This window comes from Myotis brandtii, unplaced genomic scaffold (assembly GCF_000412655.1).
Source record: "Myotis brandtii unplaced genomic scaffold, ASM41265v1 scaffold74, whole genome shotgun sequence".
Taxonomy (NCBI): domain Eukaryota; kingdom Metazoa; phylum Chordata; class Mammalia; order Chiroptera; family Vespertilionidae; genus Myotis; species Myotis brandtii.
Genome location: NW_005370944.1, coordinates 407,875 through 428,289, shown reverse-complemented (window position 1 = coordinate 428,289; position 20,415 = coordinate 407,875). Strand labels below are relative to the sequence as shown.

Below are 20,415 nucleotides of genomic sequence, written 5' to 3'. Positions count from 1 at the left end.
GAATCAGCTGTGTCTACGGTGGGAGAACTTCTGTGCTGAAGACACCCTTATGGGGCAAGACTTGCTTCAGTGGGGCTTTGGTGCTCACTGAGTCTGCCCCCTGAGTGTGTCCCTTATGGATCTGAGGAGTTGTAATTGGATGGTCCCACTCTGACCACTGAGTACACTGGCTCTTGAATCTCTAAGGAGGTGCTAATTTACCTGAGGCTACCCAGCAGGAGCCCAGCTGTGAAGCAATGCAAGCTGTTGTGGGGTCTTGGGCCTTCTTTTGGAAGTTCTGGGTCTCTCTGACCCAGCTGCAGTTTGTTAGGTAATTTTCAGATTGCCAAGGGCCAGGCCTTTCATATGCAAAAGCCTCTGCACACAGCTTGGGTGGGGCGGGGTCTCAGGGGATCAACAGGGCGGAGGAAGCAGCTATGGCTGATCCTCAGCCCTGCCCTAAGAGGCCCCAGGTCTCAGTGTCCCGCAGTAATCGCTGCAAGCACCTCTGAGAGAAAGCCGCCCTCAAGTTCCGACCGATGCCAGACAGTCCAGTTTCTCCCCATATGAGTCTGGGTCCCCAGAGACTCACCCGGAACTGGAGTTCAGAGCAGTCTGGAGCTTGAGACTCCCTCCCGATTGAAAAAGACAACCGCGTCCTCAGCTGCCAGCCCTTTCGGCGTGCGCCTCCGTACCTCTGCACTTCCGCACCTCCTCTGAGTCTCAGTGTGCTTTTCTTTTTCCTTCTAGTTTTCACACCCTCAACTGAGGATCACGCCCCCAACCCAGGCATGTGCCCAGACTAGGAATGAACCAATGACATATTGGTTCTTAGTTCGACGCTCAACCACTGAGCCACACCAGCCAGGCTCAAGAGGTTGGTTTTAATGAAAAAAATTTTAATCAAAAGCAAAGTTTAGTAGTGAGGGGACCCAAGTGGGTTTCCCATGAAATATTTAAGTACAAATATGTTTTGTAAAAGTACATATAGCCCAGCCAGCATGGCTCAGTGGTGGAGTGTTGACCTATGAACCAAGAGGTCATGGTTCAATTCCTGGTCAGGACAGATGCCCAGGTTGCGAGCTCGATCCCCAGTGTGGAGCATGCAGAAGGCAGCTGATTAATGATTCTCATCATTAATGTTTCTATCTCTTCCTCTCCCTCTCCCTTCTTCTCTGAAATCAATTAATTAAATTGATTAAATCAATTAATTAATTAAATCAATTAATTAATTAAATCCATTAATCAATTAATTAAATAAAAATATTATTTAATTTCCCCCCATAATTTGTTGCTTAACTGTTAAGTTCAGTAATTACAAAACTGATGATTTCTGTAATACATTAAAAGAGGAAGTTTTTTTTTAAATAGCAGTTTGGAATGCCATACTTCTTTCTGCATGTTCCCCATTTGCTTTCACTCCTGTCTTATCATAATTTTCTCTTTTTAAAATGTACTTCATTGGCATCTGTCATTTCAGACTTTTCCCACCCCTCTATGCAAGTTATTTTAAGCTGAAATGAATGTGGTCCTTTCATCTGTCCTACAGTGTTCAGTATATCCAGTATTAGGTCATGGCAGCCCAGAATCTTCAAGGAAGTGTTACCAGTAGGGGGTCCTCCATGTCCCCACTGGTTACCTGTGGAAGTGTGCTTCTTGGGATGCCGCTGGAATAAGAATTTCCGGATGCCCCCACGGGAGGATAAGGTATTGTGGGAAGTTTTATTTCTATTGAATTAAACCCCTGAGTTTCCAAGGTACCATTTCCATCCCACCAAGGAAAAAGTCCCATTTCTTCTCCAGTAGATCTAGGATTAAAGCCACTGTCCAGAGCCTCCATTCCACATGAAAGCACAGTCCAGTCCAGCTAGCTTACCTTGTGTTCCCAGCTGCAGTCCATTGCGTGTGGGGTGTGGCTTCTAGACCACACAGCTATGGAGAGAGCACAAACAAGTGCAAGGAAGCAGGAGCGAAACAAGAGGAACAAGAGAGAGGATCCTCTGTCTGGGGATTATGTATTCCCATATTTTCAGGGGCTTGCATGGGGACCACCCTCCTAGCCAGTGATCTTTGTTTCCAGGTTAGACTGGCAGGCAAGCACCTTCCCTAGATCATTCCGACTTCACTGCACATGCGTCCATTTCCCCTTTGTTGGAACCCTTCCCCAGTGATTTGCAGGGAATGGACCAGTGGGGAGCGTGAAACTGCAGCTTCCTGGTGAAGCTGCCCAGATGACCATGCTTATAATGCCTGGCCTTCCCTTTGCTTTTTCCCTATTTTAATATTAACTAGTTAAGACAGTAACAGAAGTATCTAAATATAGAAATGGTGTTGATAGAGTTTACTTGAAAAGCAAATGTTTCAAGATCTGATTCAGACCTTTGACCTGGAAGAAGCCAATATTGCAGGAGGAGGTGGTATGGAAGAAAAATTCATCTAGGGCCCTGAATTTTATTTTTGGTTCAGTATTTTCCCTTTTAATGTACTATAGGTATGCTAAACAAATTTCTGTAAAAATTGGGTAACCCATTTATATGTACCTAGCCTTTCTCTGGGAGTATAATTGTAAGTAAATATAGATTATTGGACATATTGTATCTTTCCCTTGAACATACAAATTTTTCTTCTCAATTATAGGCCACAAGTTTTGTCTGGAAAACACATTTCCCTGTGTTTCAAGGTGAGCTAAAAAAATCCATTTAACTAAAAAGATTTTTTTGTTTTTAAAAATATCTTAATACTTATGAGAAATTATTGCAAACAAATATCTTGACTATTCCCATTAGTAGATTTTTTTTCAGATGAGCTTTAGAATTGTTTTCCAAGTTCCAATATAACTTATTGATGTCCGATTGGCATGGCTCAGTGGTTGAGCATCGACGCATAAACCAGAAGGTCATGGTTCAATTCCCGGTCAAGGCACATGCCATGGTTGAGGGCTAGAGCATGCAGAAGGCAGCCGATCAATGATTCTCTCTCATTATTGATGTTTCTATCTCTCCCTCTCCCTTCCTGTCTGAAATCAATAAAAACATATTAAAAAAAAAACATTGAGATTTTGATTGGAACTTGTTAAATCTATAAATGATTTTGTAAAGCATTGACATTTTTACAGTGTTGAGGTGTTTCATTCAGGAGCATGGTCTTTTTCTACATCTTTTTTTTAGATCATTTATATCTCTTGATAAAATTTTGTGGTTTTCTTCATATAAAGCCTTCACTTTCTTTGTAACTGTTATACTTTTAAAAAAATATATTTTATTGATTTCAGAGAGGAAGGGAGAGGGAGAGAGAGATAGAAATGATGAGAATCATTGATCAGCTGCCTCCTGCACGCCCCCTACTGGGGATCGAGCCCATAACCTGGGCATGTGCCCTTGACCGGAATTGAACCTGGGACCCTTCAGTCTGCAGGCCGACGCTCTATCCACTGAGCAAAACTGGCTACGGCCCTCCTAGACATTATTGTCTATGTCCATGGGCTATGCATATATGCATATATATTCTTTGGTTGATCTCTTCCCATCCTCCCATGTTGAACCAATACCTTTTCAATGGGAAAAATCCAACTCTGTTGCAATACTACTGAATAAAATATTTAAGACAAATTAAATTATTTACTCAAAAATAATTAATATTGAAAATCTTGAATGTTATTGCTTGATTTTTAAAAGACCAAATAGAAACCCATCTCTCATTTGAAGCTTCTTAGATAACTCTTTGATTAAATTCATCTCTCTCTCTATAGAGCTCTGCTTAAACCTTGTTGGAAGTTTTTTAGCACTCACACAATCAGCCTTGTAATGGAGCTGTTTAGGTATGTGTTGTGCATTTAATCATGAGTTCCAGAAGATGAAAATTATGTCTTAATTTTTGTGTCCCCAACAGTGCTTTCTACATAATAGGTATTCTGTAAATCTTTGGTGAATTATTTAACTTAAAACCTATCTATTATTTTTAACTTGTGAACCAGGAAGTATGGGCTCTAAACAAACATTTTGGTTGATAGATGTTATGGAGGTATGGAGGAAGTGAAACAGAGAAGTATAATTATACTATGACTGCTCCTCTCTAAAAATAGTTGTATTATCTCAGCAGTGTGTGTTTCTTTCTACACTATTGTTTTCAATGGTAAGGTGATTGAGTGTATGATCAGTAGATACCTATAATAATGTGAAACCGTGGAAAGCAATTTTATATTCTGAGCCAAGGAACTTTTATAACTATTCATGTACACTTAAGAGGTGGAAGGCATATTGATTAATGTTAGGGCAAAAATCACTTTTTAATCTATCTTTATGAAAAATAATGAAGGTGACTTTTTGTTGTTGTTAATCCTCACCCGAGGATATTTTTCCATTGATTTTTTTTTTTTTTAGAGAGAGTGGAAGGGAAGGGAAGAGACAGAAAAATATTTTTTATTTTTTATTTTTTTTAAAAATATATTTCTTTATTGATTTAAGAGAGGAAGGGAGAAGGAGGAAGAGATAGAAACATCAATGATGAGAGAGTCATTGATTGGCTGCCTTCTGCACAGCCCCCACTGGGGACCAAGCCCACAGCCTGGGCATGTACCCTTGGCCGAAATCGAACCCGGGACCTTTTAGTCCGCAGGCCGATGCTCTATCCACTGCGCCAAACTGGCTAGGGCAAGACAGAAAAATATTTAATTGGTTGCCTCGCACACATGCCTGGACCGGGGATGGGGTCTGCAACTGAGGTACGTGCCCTTGACCGGAATTGAACCCAGGAACCTTCAGTCCAAGGGCTGATGCTCTATCCATTGAGCAAAACCAGCTAGGGTAGGAAGGTGACTTTTAAAAAAGATATTCTCATTGCAGTAATTTTTCTCCATAAGAAAGTGAAGGAAACATCCTGTATGATTTTATGGACCATGCTATTATTTTATGTATATATTCTATTATAAATTCAACATGTATTTAATACTTATTGAGATTTCGGCTTTCAGCCTGGAGGAGGTTCAGGTGCAACTTGCTTTGGTCCTCCCGAATGTGGGTTCATCTGACACCAGGTGCACTCGTGGGGAAGTGAGTGCCACGTTTGCCTTGGCCCCCAAGATCGGCCTCCTGGGCCTGTCTCCAGAAAGGGCTGGTGATGGCATGGCCAAAGCAACCAGCGATTGGAAGGGTCTGAGAATTACAGTGAAACTGACATCAGAACAGACAGGCCCAGATTGAGTTAGTGCCTCCTGCTTCTGCCCTGCTCATCAAAGCTCTCAAAGAACTATGGAGAGTTAGAAAGAAGCAAAAAAAACATTAAGCACAGTGGAAATATCACTTTTGATGAGATAATCAACATTGCCCAACAGATGCAGCACTGATCTGTAGCTAGAGAACTCTCTGGAACCATTAAAGAGATCCTGGGGACTGCCCAGTCTGTGGGCTTCAATGTTGATGGCCACCACCCTCATGACATCATAGACGACATCAACAGTGGTGCAGTGGAATGCCTGGCTAGTTAAGAACTACAAAGAAAAATGTTTCAATTAAAGATCATTTGACAACCAGTGGGGGAAGAAAATACTTATTGAATGTCAGCCATGTGCAATGCGCTGTGGCAAGACAAAGATGAATAAGACAGTCATATTTCAAGTTGTTTATAATCTTAACAAGAAGGATATGACATTTATAGGTAACAATAGTACAAATAAAGTATCAGTGATATAAAAATAGCCTTTGCATATATTTTTTTAAAAAAATATATTTTATTGATTTATTACACACAGGAAGGGAGAGGGATAGAGAGTTAGAAACATCGATGAGAAAGAGACATCCCACTGGGGATGTGCCTGCAACCAAGGTACATGCCCTTGACCGGAATCGAACCTGGGACCTTTCAGTCCGCAGGTCGATGCTCTATCCACTGAGCCAAAACAGATAAGGCATAAAATCCCTGGTTTTGTGCCTTTTTATTTACTAGTATTAGTCTTTGTGAATTTGTAATTTCTCTAGTTATATGTATGCCTCTAATTTTGCTCTTTTTAAAAATATATCTATTTTTATTGATTTTATTTATTTTTTTAATTAAATCTTTATTGTTCAGGTTACATTTGTTCCTCTTTTTTTCCCCCCCATAACTCCCCTCCTCCCAGTTCCCGCCCCACCCTCCGCCCTCACTCCCCACCCACTGTCCTCATCCCTAGGTGCACGATTTTTGTCCAGTTTCTTCCCGCATCTCCCATTCCCCTTTCCCCGCCAAGAATAGTCAGTCCATTCCCTTTCTATGTCCCTGATTCATTATAATCACCAGTTCATTCTGTAAATCAGATTATTTATTCACTTGATTCTTAGATTCACTTGTTGATAGATGCATGTTTGTTGTTCACAATTTGTATCTTTACCTTTTTCTTCTTCCTCCTCTTAAAGGATACCTTTCAGCATTTCGTATAATACTGGTTTAGTGGTGATGAACTCCTTTAGCTTTTCCTTATCTGTGAAGCTCTTTATCTGACCTTCAATTCTGAATGATAGCTTTGCTGGATAAAGTAATCTTGGTTGTAGGTTCTTGGTATTCATCACTTTGAATATTTCTTGCCATTCCCTTCTGGCCTGCCAAGTTTCTGTTGAGAAATCAGCTGACAGTCGTATGGGTATTCCCTTGTAGGTAATTGAGTCTCTTTCTCTTGCTGCTTTTAAGATTCTCTCTTTGTCTTTTGCTCTTGGCATTTTAATTATGATGTGTCTTGGTGTGGTCCTCTTTGGATTCCTTTTGTTTGGGGTTCTCTGCGCTTCTTGGACCTGTAAGTCCATTTCTTTCACCAGGTGGGGGAAGTTTTCTGCCATTATTTCTTCAAATAGGTTTTCAATTTCTTGCTCTCTCTCATCTTCTGGCACCCCTATTATTCTGATGTTGGTACGCTTGAAGCTGTCCCAGAGGCTCCTTACACTATCTTCGTATTTTCGGATTCTTTTTTCATTTTGCTTTTCCGGTTGGGTGTTTTTTGCTTCTTCGCATTTCAAATCTTTGACTTGATTCTTGCGCTCCTCTGGTCTGCTATTGGGTGTAATATTCTTTATTTCAGTCCGTGTATGCTTAATTTCTAGTTGTTTCTTTATCATAGCATCGAGGGTCTCATTAGTTTTCGTGAGGCTCTCCAAAAGTTTATTGCAAGCCCTCAAAATTGCGTTTTTTAGCTCTATATCCTCCATTTCTGTCATGTTTTTTTGTCTCCGCATTTTTTATGCTTTCTTGGTGCACCCCCTAGTGGTCTTTGTGCGCAGTCTTGTTCTAGTTGAGCCTTGATTGTTGTAGTTAATACTAGAGGGATTTGACCACCAGGCCGACTGGCTGTGTGAATCAGCTGTGTCTGCCGCGGAAAACTTCTGTCCTCTGGGGAGGTGCTAATCTAGCCTTTGCCTGGGGCGATCCGGCAAATGGCTCTGCGCAGGGCTTGGGCGGGGCGGGATCAACAGGGCGGGTGGAGGGAGCAGTTATGGCCGCTCTCAGTCCCGTTCCCAGAGGCTCTGCTTCTCAGAACCCCAGGAACCGCTGCAAACCTCGGAGCGAAAGCTACCTTCCAACTGATGCCAGACAATCCCGCTTCTCCCGTTTGAGTCCGAGTCCCCAGCGATTCGCCCAGATCTGGGGCTCAGAGTCTGAGACTCCCTCCTGATTGAAAACGACAACCGCGCCCTCAGCCACCAGCCCGCTTTGCTCGCGCACCTCCGCACCTGAGTATTTTCCACACTGCGCCTCCTCTGAGCCTCGGTATGCTGTTGTCTTTCCTTCTAGTTGAAGAGTCTCTCCTCAGCCAGCCTTCCTGTGGTTCTGGGTGATGTCCGTTCCGTCTTTTAGTTGTATTTTTGAAGTGGTTGTTTGCAGCAGCAGTCTCCGGTGTTTACCTATGCCGCCATCTTGGTCCTCTCCTATTTTTATTGATTTTAGAGAGGAAGGGAGAGGAAGAGACAGAAACATCAATGATGAGTGAGAATCTTTGATTGGCTGCCTCCTGCACACCCTCTACTGAGAATTGAGCCCACAACCCAGGCATGTGCCCTGACTGGAAATTGAACCTGTGACCTCTTGGTTCATGGGTCGGTGCTTAACCACTGAGCCACCCAGCCAGCAAGAATTACCTAAATTTTGAATACCCACTTATGAACATCATGAGGATGGGAAAAGGAAAATCCATTCCTTTGGGAACTCCATGTTAATTTTAGATAAACAAATATTTGGATAGGAGAGAGACCAAGATGGCGGCATAGGTAAACACCGCAGACTGCTGCCGCAAACAACCACTTCAAAAATACAACTAAAAGACGGAACGGACATCACCCAGAACCACAGGAAGGCTGGCTGAGGAGAGACTCTTCAACTAGAAGGAAAAATAACAGCACACCGAGGCTCAGAGGAGGCGCAGTGTGGAAAAAACTCAGGTGCGGAGGTGCGCGCGCAAAGCGGGCTGGTGGCTGAGAGCGCGGGTTGTCGTTTTCGGTCAGGGGGGAGTCTCAGACTCTGAGCTCCAGATACGGGCGAATCGCTGGGGACTCGGACCCAAACGGGAGAAGCGGGAGTGTCTGGCATCAGTTGGAAGGCAGCTTTCCCTCCGAGGTTTGCAGCGGTTCCGGGGGTTCTGAGAAGCAGAGCCTCTGGGAACAGGACTGAGGGCACCATAACGGCTCCCTCCGCCCGCCCTGTTGAGCCCGCCCCGCCCAAGCCCTGCGCAGAGCCATTTGCCGGATCGCCTCAGGCAAAGGCTAGATTAGCACCTCCCCAGAGGACAGAAGTTTTCCGCGGCAGACACAGCTGATTCACACAGCCAGTCGGCCTGGTGGTCAAATCCCTCTAGTATTAACTACAACAATCAAGGCTCAACTAGAACAAGACTGCGCACAAAGACCACTAGGGGGTGCACCAAGAAAGCATAAAAAATGCGGAGACAAAAAAACATGACAGAAATGGAGGATATAGAGCTAAAAATCGCAATTTTGAGGGCTTGCAAAAATGTGCTAGAAGCTGCCAATAAACTTGAGGAGAGACTCACGAAAACTAATGAGTCCCTCGATGTTATGATAAAGAACCAACTAGAAATTAAGCATACACGGACTGAAATAAAGAATATTATACAGACACCCAATAGCAGACCAGAGGAGCGCAAGAATCAAGCCAAAGATTTGAAATGCGAAGAAGCAAAAAACACCCAACCGGAAAAGCAAAATGAAAAAAGAATCCGAAAATACGAAGATAGTGTAAGGAGCCTCTGGGACAGCTTCAAGCGTACAAACATCAGAATAATTGGGGTGCCAGAAGATGAGAGACAGCAAGATATTGAAAACCTATTTGAAGAAATAATGGCAGAAAACTTCCCCCACCTGGTGAAAGAAATGGACTTACAGGTCCAAGAAGCGCAGAGAACCCCAAACAAAAGGAATCCAAAGAGGACCACACCAAGACACATCATAATTAAAATGCCAAGAGCAAAAGACAAAGAGAGAATCTTAAAAGCAGCAAGAGAAAGAGACTCAATTACCTACAAGGGAATACCCATACGACTGTCAGCTGATTTCTCAACAGAAACTTGGCAGGCCAGAAGGGAATGGCAAGAAATATTCAAAGTGATGAATACCAAGAACCTACAACCAAGATTACTTTATCCAGCAAAGCTATCATTCAGAATTGAAGGTCAGATAAAGAGCTTCACAGATAAGGAAAAGCTAAAGGAGTTCATCACCACTAAACCAGTATTATACGAAATGCTGAAAGGTATCCTTTAAGAAGAGGAAGAAGAAAAAGGTAAAGATACAAATTGTGAACAACAAACATGCATCTATCAACAAGTGAATCTAAGAATCAAGTGAATAAATAATCTGATGTACAGAATGAACTGGTGATTATAATGAATCAGGGACATAGAAAGGGAATGGACTGACTATTCTTGGGGGGGAAAGGGGAATGGGAGATGCGGGAAGAAACTGGACAAAAATCGTGCACCTATGGATGAGGACAGTGGGTGGGGAGTGAGGGCGGAGGGTGGGGCGGGAACTGGGAGGAGGGGAGTTATGGGGGGGGAAAAAAAGAGGAACAAATGTAACCTGAACAATAAAGATTTAATTAAAAAAAAAAAACAAATATTTGGATAACTAAAAGGAAAAATTAATTTAAAATATTTTCCTAGACACTTAACTTAGCAAATAACTTTCTTATGGAGAGTAAAGCAATAATAAATGAAGATATCAGAATAGTGTTTAAACTCTACTTTGGTCCTATGATTCTTTGAAAGTAAAGTCTGAAATATACTCAGTGTCATTGATGTCTTAAATATGTTATTATCCCTATATGACTCATTTTTCTTTAGTATTCAAAGGGTAATATGTACTTGAGGTAACAAGTTCAAGGTTTGAATCAACTTCTTAGATCTGTTTAAATAGATGGCCTGAAAAACCATTACCCATGCTGATCAATATTTGGTGCTGGATTCAAATTGCAGACTAATGTAATTCTCTCACTGCATCTATTTATATAACTTTTGTTGCTAAAAGCATTCTAGAAGTTAAAACTGAAAATTAGGATAATGGTAAGTGGAAGTAGTTAAACTGAGCTGATAGCAATGGTTGGCTGTACTTATAAACTCCAAAGTCCTTCTGACATATTGTTCACAAAATAAATTTTTTCCATATATGCTCAGTTTCTGATCTCTTCTCTAAAGACTGCTTTTGCTCAATTTTGTCTGTGTTTTTTATATCAACTATTTATATATACTATTTATATACTATTTATATATACTATTTATATACTACTAGTGGCCTGGTGCACAAACTCGTGCACATTGAAAGGAAATTAATTAGAAGAAATATTTTAACATCACTATTCGCCCTTTCTCTATATAGAAGTGTCGATCTCTTCTCTAAAGACTGCTTTTGCTCAATTTTGTCTGTGTTTTTTATATCAACTATTTATATATACTATTTATATACTATTTATATATACTATTTATATACTACTAGTGGCCTGGTGCACAAACTCGTGCACATTGAAAGGAAATTAATTAGAAGAAATATTTTAACATCACTATTCGCCCTTTCTCTATAATAGAAGTGTCAACCAAATTCATGATCGACAATGACAGATCAAAACACACGCGTGCAATTGGTGCCAGCAAGAGCTTTATATGTATTGTACATGCACGAGTCAACTTAGCCAGATATATATATATATACACACATATATATATCTTGCTTAATTAGACCTGCTTTCTGATGTAGCTAAACTGTTTCCAGCTCAGTGAAGCACCCCAACTTCTCTTTCAGGTACTTGTCAGCAACACAGCAGTAAATATCAACATGAAGCAGATTATCATTGTAGATCACACAGGGAGAACAAAGGGTGAAATATTTAACTGCAGCAGTGTTTGACTATATTCTACGCAGTGAGAAAACCTGAAGTCATTTTCAAGGTCCACCATTTCTTACTTCTTTTCAGTCGGGTCAATTTCTAAGCTTTCTAAATCTCTGTTTTCCGGCTAATGAAAAGAAAATGCAATTCCACTGAGTCTCCTATCTACCTACTCCAGGACTTCTGTGAGGATCAAATGAGATGAGGCACGAGAAAACGCTTCACAGACATTTGGTTAAAGTACAAAATGTTTGCACCTGGCTATAAAGCAAGTTGTGTTCCTAGGCTGAAGAAACTGCAAGGATGCTAATCACTAGGGAGAGGAATGTTTCTATCATTCCACTCCTTTCCCCTAACTTCAAATATCACAGCAGGATATTTGTGGCGAACTTCCAGATCTCTAGTCGCTAGGGAGAGGAAGCTGGGCGCCCACAGCGACTATTTCTGGGCTGGGCTGGGCTGTGGGCTGCATTTTGCACCATGGGGTCTCAGCAGTATCGGCTGCGATTTGGTGGGCTGTTGCTCCAGGGTGTTGGCAGGGCCTGTGTCCCACTTGGGGGAAGCCGAGTGTTGCTTTGTGGGTGCCAGGTCCACGGTGCCATTTCTCTATAAATGGTCAGTGCGAGTCACAGCAGCTCCTGCATTGAGCGTCTGTCCCCTGGTGGTCAGTGCACGTCATAGCGACAGGTTGGAGGGACATTTAGTATATTAGCCTTTTATATATATAGATCGTTGCCTAAATATGTATGGGCTATATCTTTGTATCTAGTAGATTGTTAGACATCTCTACATGCATAGTAATTCAATCTCATTGAGCTCACAGATGAATTTATTGTGTAATTTTTAATAATTATAATCAGAAGTGTGCTGGTTAATATTTAACTGAGAGGGCTTCTTCAGAAAGCTCAGATTTGTGGTGGTTGTTGATTTCCTGTGAATGCATAGTTGGGAAGAGCATGCCATTATATAGAATATCACTATATAGAATATTTTATAGACAGATATGAGTACAGCCTAATATATAAAAACCCAGGGTCCATAACGACCGACCAAAGGCTTGACCAAACACCAGAAGTCAGTCCTGCAGTCAATGCTGGGTTGCCGTGGTGACCCAGCACTGACTGCCGCTGGTGCAGGCTCAGCAACCCAGCACTGACTGCCGAGGGGGCTGCGGATCAGGCCCGGAGAGAGGCCCGAAAAGAGAGGCAGGGAAGGAACTGAGGGAAACCAAGATGGCGGCATAGGTAAACACCAGAGATTGCTGCCTCGCACAACCACTTCAAAAATACAACTAAAAGACGGAATGGACTCACCCAGAAAATACTCAGGTGCGGAGGTGCGCGCGCAAAGCGGGCTGGTGGCTGAGAGCGCGGTTGTCGTTTTCGGTCAGGGGGGAGTCTCAGACTCTGAGCTCCAGATACGGGCGAATCGCTGGGGACTCGGACTCAAACGGGAGAAGCGGGATTGTCTGGCATCAGTTGGAACGTGAGGGCAGCTTTCTCTCCGAGGTTTGCAGCGGTTCCTGGGGTTCTGAGAAGCAGAGCCTCTGGGAACGGGACTGAGAGGGGCTATAACCGCTCCCTCCGCCCGCCCTGTTGAGCCCGCCCCGCCCAAGCCCTGCGCAGAGCCATTTGCCAGATCGCCTCAGGCAAAGGCTAGATTAGCACCTCCCCAGAGGACAGAAGTTTTCCGCGGCAGACACAGCTGATTCACACAGCCAGTCGGCCTGGTGGTCAAATCCCTCTAGTATTAACTACAACAATCAAGGCTCAACTAGAACAAGACTGCGCACAAAGACCACTAGGGGGTGCACCAAGAAAGCATAAAAAATGCGGAGACAAAAAAACATGACAGAAATGGAGGATATAGAGCTAAAAAACGCAATTTTGAGGGCTTGCAATAAACTTTTGGAGAGCTTCACGAAAACTAATGAGACCCTCGATGCTATGATAAAGAAACTAGAAATTAAGCATACACGCTCTGAAATAAAGAATATTACACCCAATAGCAGACCAGAGGAGCGCAAGAATCAAGTCAAAGATTTGAAATGCGAAGAAGCAAAAAACACCCAACCGGAAAAGCAAAATGAAAAAAGAATCCAAAAATACGAAGATAGTGTAAGGAGCCTCTGGGACAGCTTCAAGCGTACCAACATCAGAATTATAGGGGTACCAGAAGAAGAGAGAGGGCAAGATATTGAAAACCTATTTGAAGAAATAATGACAGAAAACTTCCCCTACCTGGTGAAAGAAATAGACTTCCAAGTCCAGGAAGCGCAGAGAACCCCAAACAAAAGGAATCCAAAGAGGACCACACCAAGACACATCATAATTAAAATGCCAAGAGCAAAAGACAAAGAGAGAATCTTAAAAGCAGCAAGAGAAAAAAAGTCAGTTACCTATAAGGGAGTACCCATACGACTGTCAGCTGATTTCTCAACAGAAACTTTGCAGGCCAGAAGGGAGTGGCAAGAAATATTCAAAGTGATGAATAGCAAGAACCTACAACCAAGATTACTTTATCCAGCAAAGCTATCATTCAGAATTGAAGGTCAGATAAAGAGCTTCACAGATAAGGAAAAGCTAAAGGAGTTCATCACCACCAAACCAGTATTATATGAAATGCTGAAAGGTATCCTTTAAGAAGAGGAAGAAGAAGAAAAAGGTAAAGATACAAATTATGAACAACAAATATGCATCTATCAACAAATGAATCTAAGAATCAAGTGAATAAATAATCTGATGAACAGAATGAACTGTTGATTATAATAGAATCAGGGACATAGAAAGGGAATGGGCTGACTATTCTTGGGTGGGGGGAGGGTTGTGGGAGATGTGGGAAGAGACTGGACAAAAATCGTGCACCTATGGATGAGGACAGTGGGTGGGGAGTGAGGGCGGAGGGTGGGGTGAGAGCTGGAAGGAGGGGAGTTATGGGGGGGGGAAAAAGAGGAACAAATGTAATAATCTGAACAATAAACATTTAATTAAAAAAAAAAAAAGAGAGGCAGGGTCTGATCTGCAGCCTCCGTGGCAGCTGTTGATCAGCCATTGCCTCTCTCTTTCTCTCTGGGCTTCACCAGCAGCCACACCTCTGTTTCTCTCCAGGCCTCTGCGGGGGCTGCTGATCAGCCCCGCCTCTCTGATCAGGCCTGGAGATAGTCGCGGAGATGCTGACTGGCATAGAAACTGACCAATCAGAACCAAATCTGGGTGAACTGTGAGGAGCCAATGGCTGCCTAGGAGGCAGAGCTTTTTTTTAAAAAGTATATTTTATTTATTTTTTACAGAGAGGAAGGGAGAGGGATAGAGAGTTAGAAACGTCGATGAGAGAGAAACATCAATCAGCTGCCTCCTGCACACTCCCTACTGGGTATGTGCCGCAACCCAGGTACATGCCCTTGACCGGAATCGAACCCGGAACCCTTGAGTCCGCAGGCCGAAGCTTTATCCACTGAGCCAAACCGGTTAGGGCAGAGGAGGCGGAGCTTTTGACGCTGACTAGCATAGAAACCGACCAATCAGAGGCAAATTGGCCAGCAGGGAAGGGCAGTTTGAGGCAAGATCAGGTTGGCAGGGGAGAGCAGTGGGGGTGAGATCAGGCTGGCAGGGGAGGGCAGATGGGGGCAAGACCAGGCCAGCAGGGGAGGGCAGTTGGGGGCAACCAAGCCGGCAGGGGAGGGCCCTTTGGGGCGAGATCAGGCCGGCAGGGGAGGGCAGTTGGGGGCAAGATCAGGCCGGCAGGGAAGGGTAGTTGGGAGCAAGATCAGGCCAGCAGGGGAGGGTAGCTGGGGGGTGAGATCAGGCCGGCAGGGGAGGGTGGTTAGGGGGGGGGCAACCAGGCCAGCAGGGGAGGGCAGCTAGGGGTGATCAGGCAGGCAGAGGCAGTTGGGGGCGATCAGGCAGGCAGGCAGGTGAGTGGTTAGGAGCCAGTGGTCCCAGATTGCAAGAGGGATATCTGACATCCCCCAAGGGGTCCCCAATTGGAGAGGGTGCAGGCTGGGCTGAGGGAAACCCCATTCCGTGCATGAATTTCGTGCACTGGGCCACTAGTATAATAGTAAAATGTAAAGTAAAGAGTGATGCGTTTGGGGGTAATACTGAACAAAACGTATGAAGTAACTGTCTTTAGGCACTGAGCAATATACAGTGCAAGGTTACAGTCTCTGAGAGAAGGGACTCACATGAAATTCTTTTTTTTTGCAAAATCAACTTTTTTTCTTTTAATCTTTATTGTTGAGAGTATTACAGATGTTCCCCCATTGCCCCCTCCGTCTGGTTCCCACCCTACCCCAGGCCTTCACCACCTTATTGTCTGTGTCCATAGGTAATACATATATGCATATAAGATCTTTGTTTAATCTCTTCCTGCCCATAACCCCCCTCCCTCTGAGAATCATCAATCTGTTCCATGCTTCTGATTCTATTTTATTCAACAGTTTATTCTGTTCATTAGATTTCTCTTTTTTTTAAATATATTTTATTGATTTTTTACAGAGAGAAAGGGAGAGGGACAGAGAGTTAGAAACATCGATGAGAGAGAGAGAGAGACATCGATCAGCTGCCTCCTGCACACTCCCCACTGGGGATATGCCTGCAACCAAGGTACATACCCTTGACCGGAATCGAACCTGGGACCCCTGAGTCTGCAGGCTGACGCTCTATCCACTGAGCCAAACCGGTTAGGGCCATTAGATTTCTTATTCATTTATTTTTATTTTTAGACTCAATTGTTGATAGATATTATTTATTGCCATTTTATTATTCATGTTTGTGATCTTTTTCTTTTTCTTCTCCCTCTTCTTAAAGAAAACTCTTCAACATTTCCTGTAATACTGGTTTGGTAGTGATGAACACCTTTAGCTTTTCCTTGTCTGGAAAGCTCTTTATCTGACCTTCAATTCTAAATGATAGCTTTGCTGGGTAGAGTAATCTTGGTTGTAGGTCCTTGCTATTCATCACTTTGAATATTTCTTGCCACTCCCTTCTGGCCTGCATAGTTTCTGTGGAGAAATCAGCTGATAGTCATATGAGCACTCCCTTGTAAATAACTAACTGCTTTTCTCTTGCTGCTTTTAATATTCTCTCTTTGTCTTTAGCCCTTGGCATTTTAATTATGATGTGTCTTGGTGTGGGCCTCTTTGGGTTCCTCTTGTTTGGGACTCTCTGTGCTTCCTGGACTTGTAAGTCTATTTCTTTCACCAGATAGAAGTTTTCTGTCATTATTTCTTCAAATAGGTTTTCAATATCTTGCTCTCTCTATCTTCATATTTTTAGATTCTTCTTTCTTTTTGCTCTTCTGATTGGGTGTTCCTTGCTTCCTCATATTCCAAATCAATTATTTGATTCTCAGAATCCTCTACTGTACTGTTGAATCCCTATAAATGATTCTTTATTTCAGTTAGTGTATGCTTAATTTCTGACTGGTCCTTTTCCATGTCTTAGGCATTCTCACTAAGATACTTGAAAGCCTCACTAAGTCTCTTGAAGGTCTCATGAAGATCCTTGAGTAACCTTATAACCATGGTTTTGAACTCTGTATCCAGTAGTTTTCTGTCTTCCATTTCTTTCATTTGTGACATGTTTCTTTGTTTCTGCATTTTGGCTGCTTTCCTGTGTTTGTTTCTATGTATTGGATAGAGCTGCTATGTCTTCTGGAGTTGGTAGAATGGCTTTGTGTAGTAGGTGTCCTATAATAGGTCTCAGTGGCTCAGCCTACCAGTCACCTGAATGGGCACTCTAGGTGCGCCCCTGTGTGGGCTGTGTGCACAGTCTTGATGTAGTTGAGCTTTGATTGCTGTTGGTGTCTCTGGGAGGAATTGACCTCCAGGCCAATTGGCTGTGAGGACCAGCTACAGCTACAGTGGGAGAGCTGCTGTGCAGGAGATCCCTGTGGAGCAGGACTTGCTTCAGTAGGGTTTTGGTGCTCACTGAGTCTGTCCATTGAGTGTGTTGCTTTTGGATGTGTAGAGCTGTAATCTGGTATGGTCTGAAGCTGTCCACCAGGTGCACTGGCTCTTGGATCTCCAGAAAGATGCAAAGTCAGCCACTGCCTGGGGCCACCTGGTAGGAGCTACAGAGAGATCTACAGATTCCTCCTATTTGTATTAGGTTTGGAAGTGCCTATGCGAGGCCTAGCTGTGAAGCAAGGCAGGCTAGTTCTGGTGCTAGGTCTTGGGGCTTTTTACTGATAGGTTTGGGGCATGCTGACACCAGCTGCAGCTTGTTTGAGAGATTTTAGCAAATCTGAAGCCTGAACCAGGACAGGCTATTCATATGGAAAAGCTGCTGCAAACAGCTTGGGTGGGGCTGCAAATTGGATGGGGCAGGGTCTCAGTGAATCACCAGGGCAGAGTAAACAGTGTGCTCCAGGCTGATGGGGACTCAGATATGGTTGCCAGTCAGCCCTGGGACAGGGAAGGTCTCAGCATAGGTACAATGACCCCTGCAAGTACTTCCATCTGGTAGAAAGCCGCCCCCAAGTTCCTGCCCAGATGCCAAACAATCCTGTTCCTCCCCATATGTGTCTGGGTCCCCCAACGACTCCTAGTGCTGGAGCTCAGAGGAAGCAAGTCAGAATAAGGTCATGTCCGGCAGCCTCTGTGTCCATCAGCCACAATCCCCACTGGTTTTTACAGCTCGAAGTTACGGGGACTTCTCTTTCCAGCTCTGGGATCCTGGTGGAGTTCTGGTGTGGGGCTGGGAACCCCTTGCTCCTCATGGCGGCCTCTGCAGGGACAATCTCCCTCTGGATTAAAAAATGGCACACGTGGTTGCTAGACCAGGCTGTTCTGTGCCTCTGCTTCACCTACCAGTCTCAATGCACTTTCTTCTTTACTTCTCTAGTTGTAGTACTTCCATTCAGCCAGCTTTCAGGTGATTCTGAATGATGGTTGTTCTGTATTTTAGCTGTCATTTTGATGTGGTTGTGGGAGATGGCAAGTACCAGCGTTTACCTACACCACCATCTTGGTTCCTCCCACATGAAATTCTTTATATAATTTTGTCTGGGGGACATTTCCAAGCCCCAAATTATGACCCAAGAAAGTGGAATGGAGTTCAAGTACAGCATTGATCCAGCTTGGTAAAGGAAATAGACATTAGAGTTCAGAGATGCTAAAATATGTATGGTAGAGTAGCAGAAAGGATAGTTATGGAGAAGAAACTCCAGAAAAATTATAGAAGTTCTCCTTAGGTCCCTGGACAAATCCTAAGCTATGGATGTGAAGACTGAGACTCTGCAAGGACTAACAGAGACCAGCTGCTGGGAGCTGAGAGCTAAGCAGATATTTCAGAGGTCACAGAATGCTGGAGACATTGAAATTCTGACCCAGCCGGAGTGGAAAGGCCTTGATGAACATCCCAGACATTCACATGAGGGCCTAAAAGCCTATGCTTTGGAAGTAAGAAAGATTCCCTAAGGAAAGGGCAAAATGGAAAAAGACACACAATAACAAAACATAAAACCAAGCCTTGACATACATGGTCAAGTTAATCCATCAGTAATTTAGTTGCCTGCCAAAACAAAACTGAACACTATTTTGAGGTAAGTAATATAATCCAAATCTCTACAATGCATGTTCACAATGTTTAGCATATCAAAAAACATTCACTAGACATGTGAAGAAGAAAACGTATCCTAAAATTAAGAGAAAAACCAGTCAATACAAGTAGACCCATAAATAGATAATAGAATTAACAGACATGGGCTTAAAAATAACTATGTTAAATATATTAAATAATTTAGAGAACTACTTTTTAGTGTATGTCCCAATTAATATGTGGGATATACTTATACTAAAAAAAATTACTCCTTATTTATCAGAAATCTAAATTTCACTGGGCATCTGTATTTTATCTGGAAATCCCACCCCAAGAAGAGTACAAAGGTCCATGCTCCTGAAGGTGGCCTGGCCTGGAGCAGGGTCTGGTGGGGGTGATTGTGCATTGGACAGATTAGAGATGCTTAGTTATTTACTATGTCAAATTTTTGTACCAGACCTGCATGCTATCAAGTATTCTTATTTTTTACTTAATGATTTATTTAAATAAATTCTTTTTAACTTTTTAAACCTTTAATTTGAAATCTTTATAGATTCAGAGATTTCAAAGATAAAAATAGTGCAGAGAGGTTCCATGTGACCTTCACTCCATTCCATCAATAGTGACATTTGGTATAAGTATAGTATAATATCAAAATAAGGTCAAATGTACAGTTCTACATCATTTTATCATATATGTAGATTTGTATAAGCACCTACAGTCAAGATTCAGAACTATTCCATCACTATAAAGAACTCCCTCTGCTACTCCTTTATAGTCATGCCTCCCACCATCCCTATCCCTGGCAATCACTGATCTGCTTTCCATCTCTATAATTTTGTCATTTCAAGACTGTTGTATAAATGAAATATATACTATGTGACCCTGTGAGATTGGCTTTTTTCCCCTTCAGCATAATATCCTTGAGACCCATCCAAGTTGTTACGTGTATATAGCTTGTTCCTCTTTATTGTTGAACTAGAGGCCTGGTGCACGAATTCGTGCACAGGTGGGGTCCCTTGGGGTGGCCTGCAGAGGTCGGGCCCCAGCTCGTGCCCCAAGCCTCGCAGCCCCAGCTCACACCCCCAGCCTTGCAGCCCTGCAGCCCCGCCTGGCACCCCGCCTTGGCCTGGCACTGCCCCCTCACCTGCTCCACCATCCCACCTGTGGGGCAATCAGTCAGTTCCGGGCCCCCCGCCCGGCTCCCTCAGCACCTGGGAGTGGGGGTCGGCGGCCCCGCCCCTTGCCACTGCCACTGCTGGTCGCTGTCTATGGGGTGATCGGCAGGGCAGTCAGGCCCCCACTTGCACTTGCCTTGGGCTCCACCATCCTGCCCTGGTCCCGCTCTCATCGGGGCCAACAGTGTCTCCACTGCCGCCTGCTGCCAGTGTCACATTGCCGACACCCTCCATGTTCCGCGCCACGCCCTGGTGGTCAGCGCATGTCATAGTGAGCAGTTGAACTCCTGGTCGAACTCCCGGTGGAATGACTGCCTGAGGGGACAATTTGCATATTAGGCTTTTATTATATAGGACTAGAGGCC

General features: G+C 43.5%; 1 protein-coding gene across 10 annotated transcripts in view; it reads left to right on the top strand.

The window, feature by feature from the left end:
• Positions 1 to 20,415, top strand: part of LOC102256372 (COMM domain-containing protein 4) — a 45,472-nt gene that overhangs the window by 10,008 nt on the left and 15,049 nt on the right. For 3 of the 10 annotated variants that reach the window (XR_001359912.1, XM_014530427.1, XM_014530428.1), the window contains exon 2: positions 2,617 to 2,659. The exons of 6 other annotated variants lie outside the window; for them this stretch is intronic. Coding sequence is in view for 3 of the 4 variants with exons in the window: in XM_014530427.1 (XP_014385913.1) it covers positions 2,617 to 2,659 (43 nt within the window). In the remaining variant the exon portion in view is untranslated. Of the gene's footprint in view, positions 1 to 2,616; positions 2,660 to 2,768; positions 2,888 to 20,415 lie in introns of those variants that run through there. One more of the 10 variants, XM_014530435.1, reaches the window with a different exon arrangement.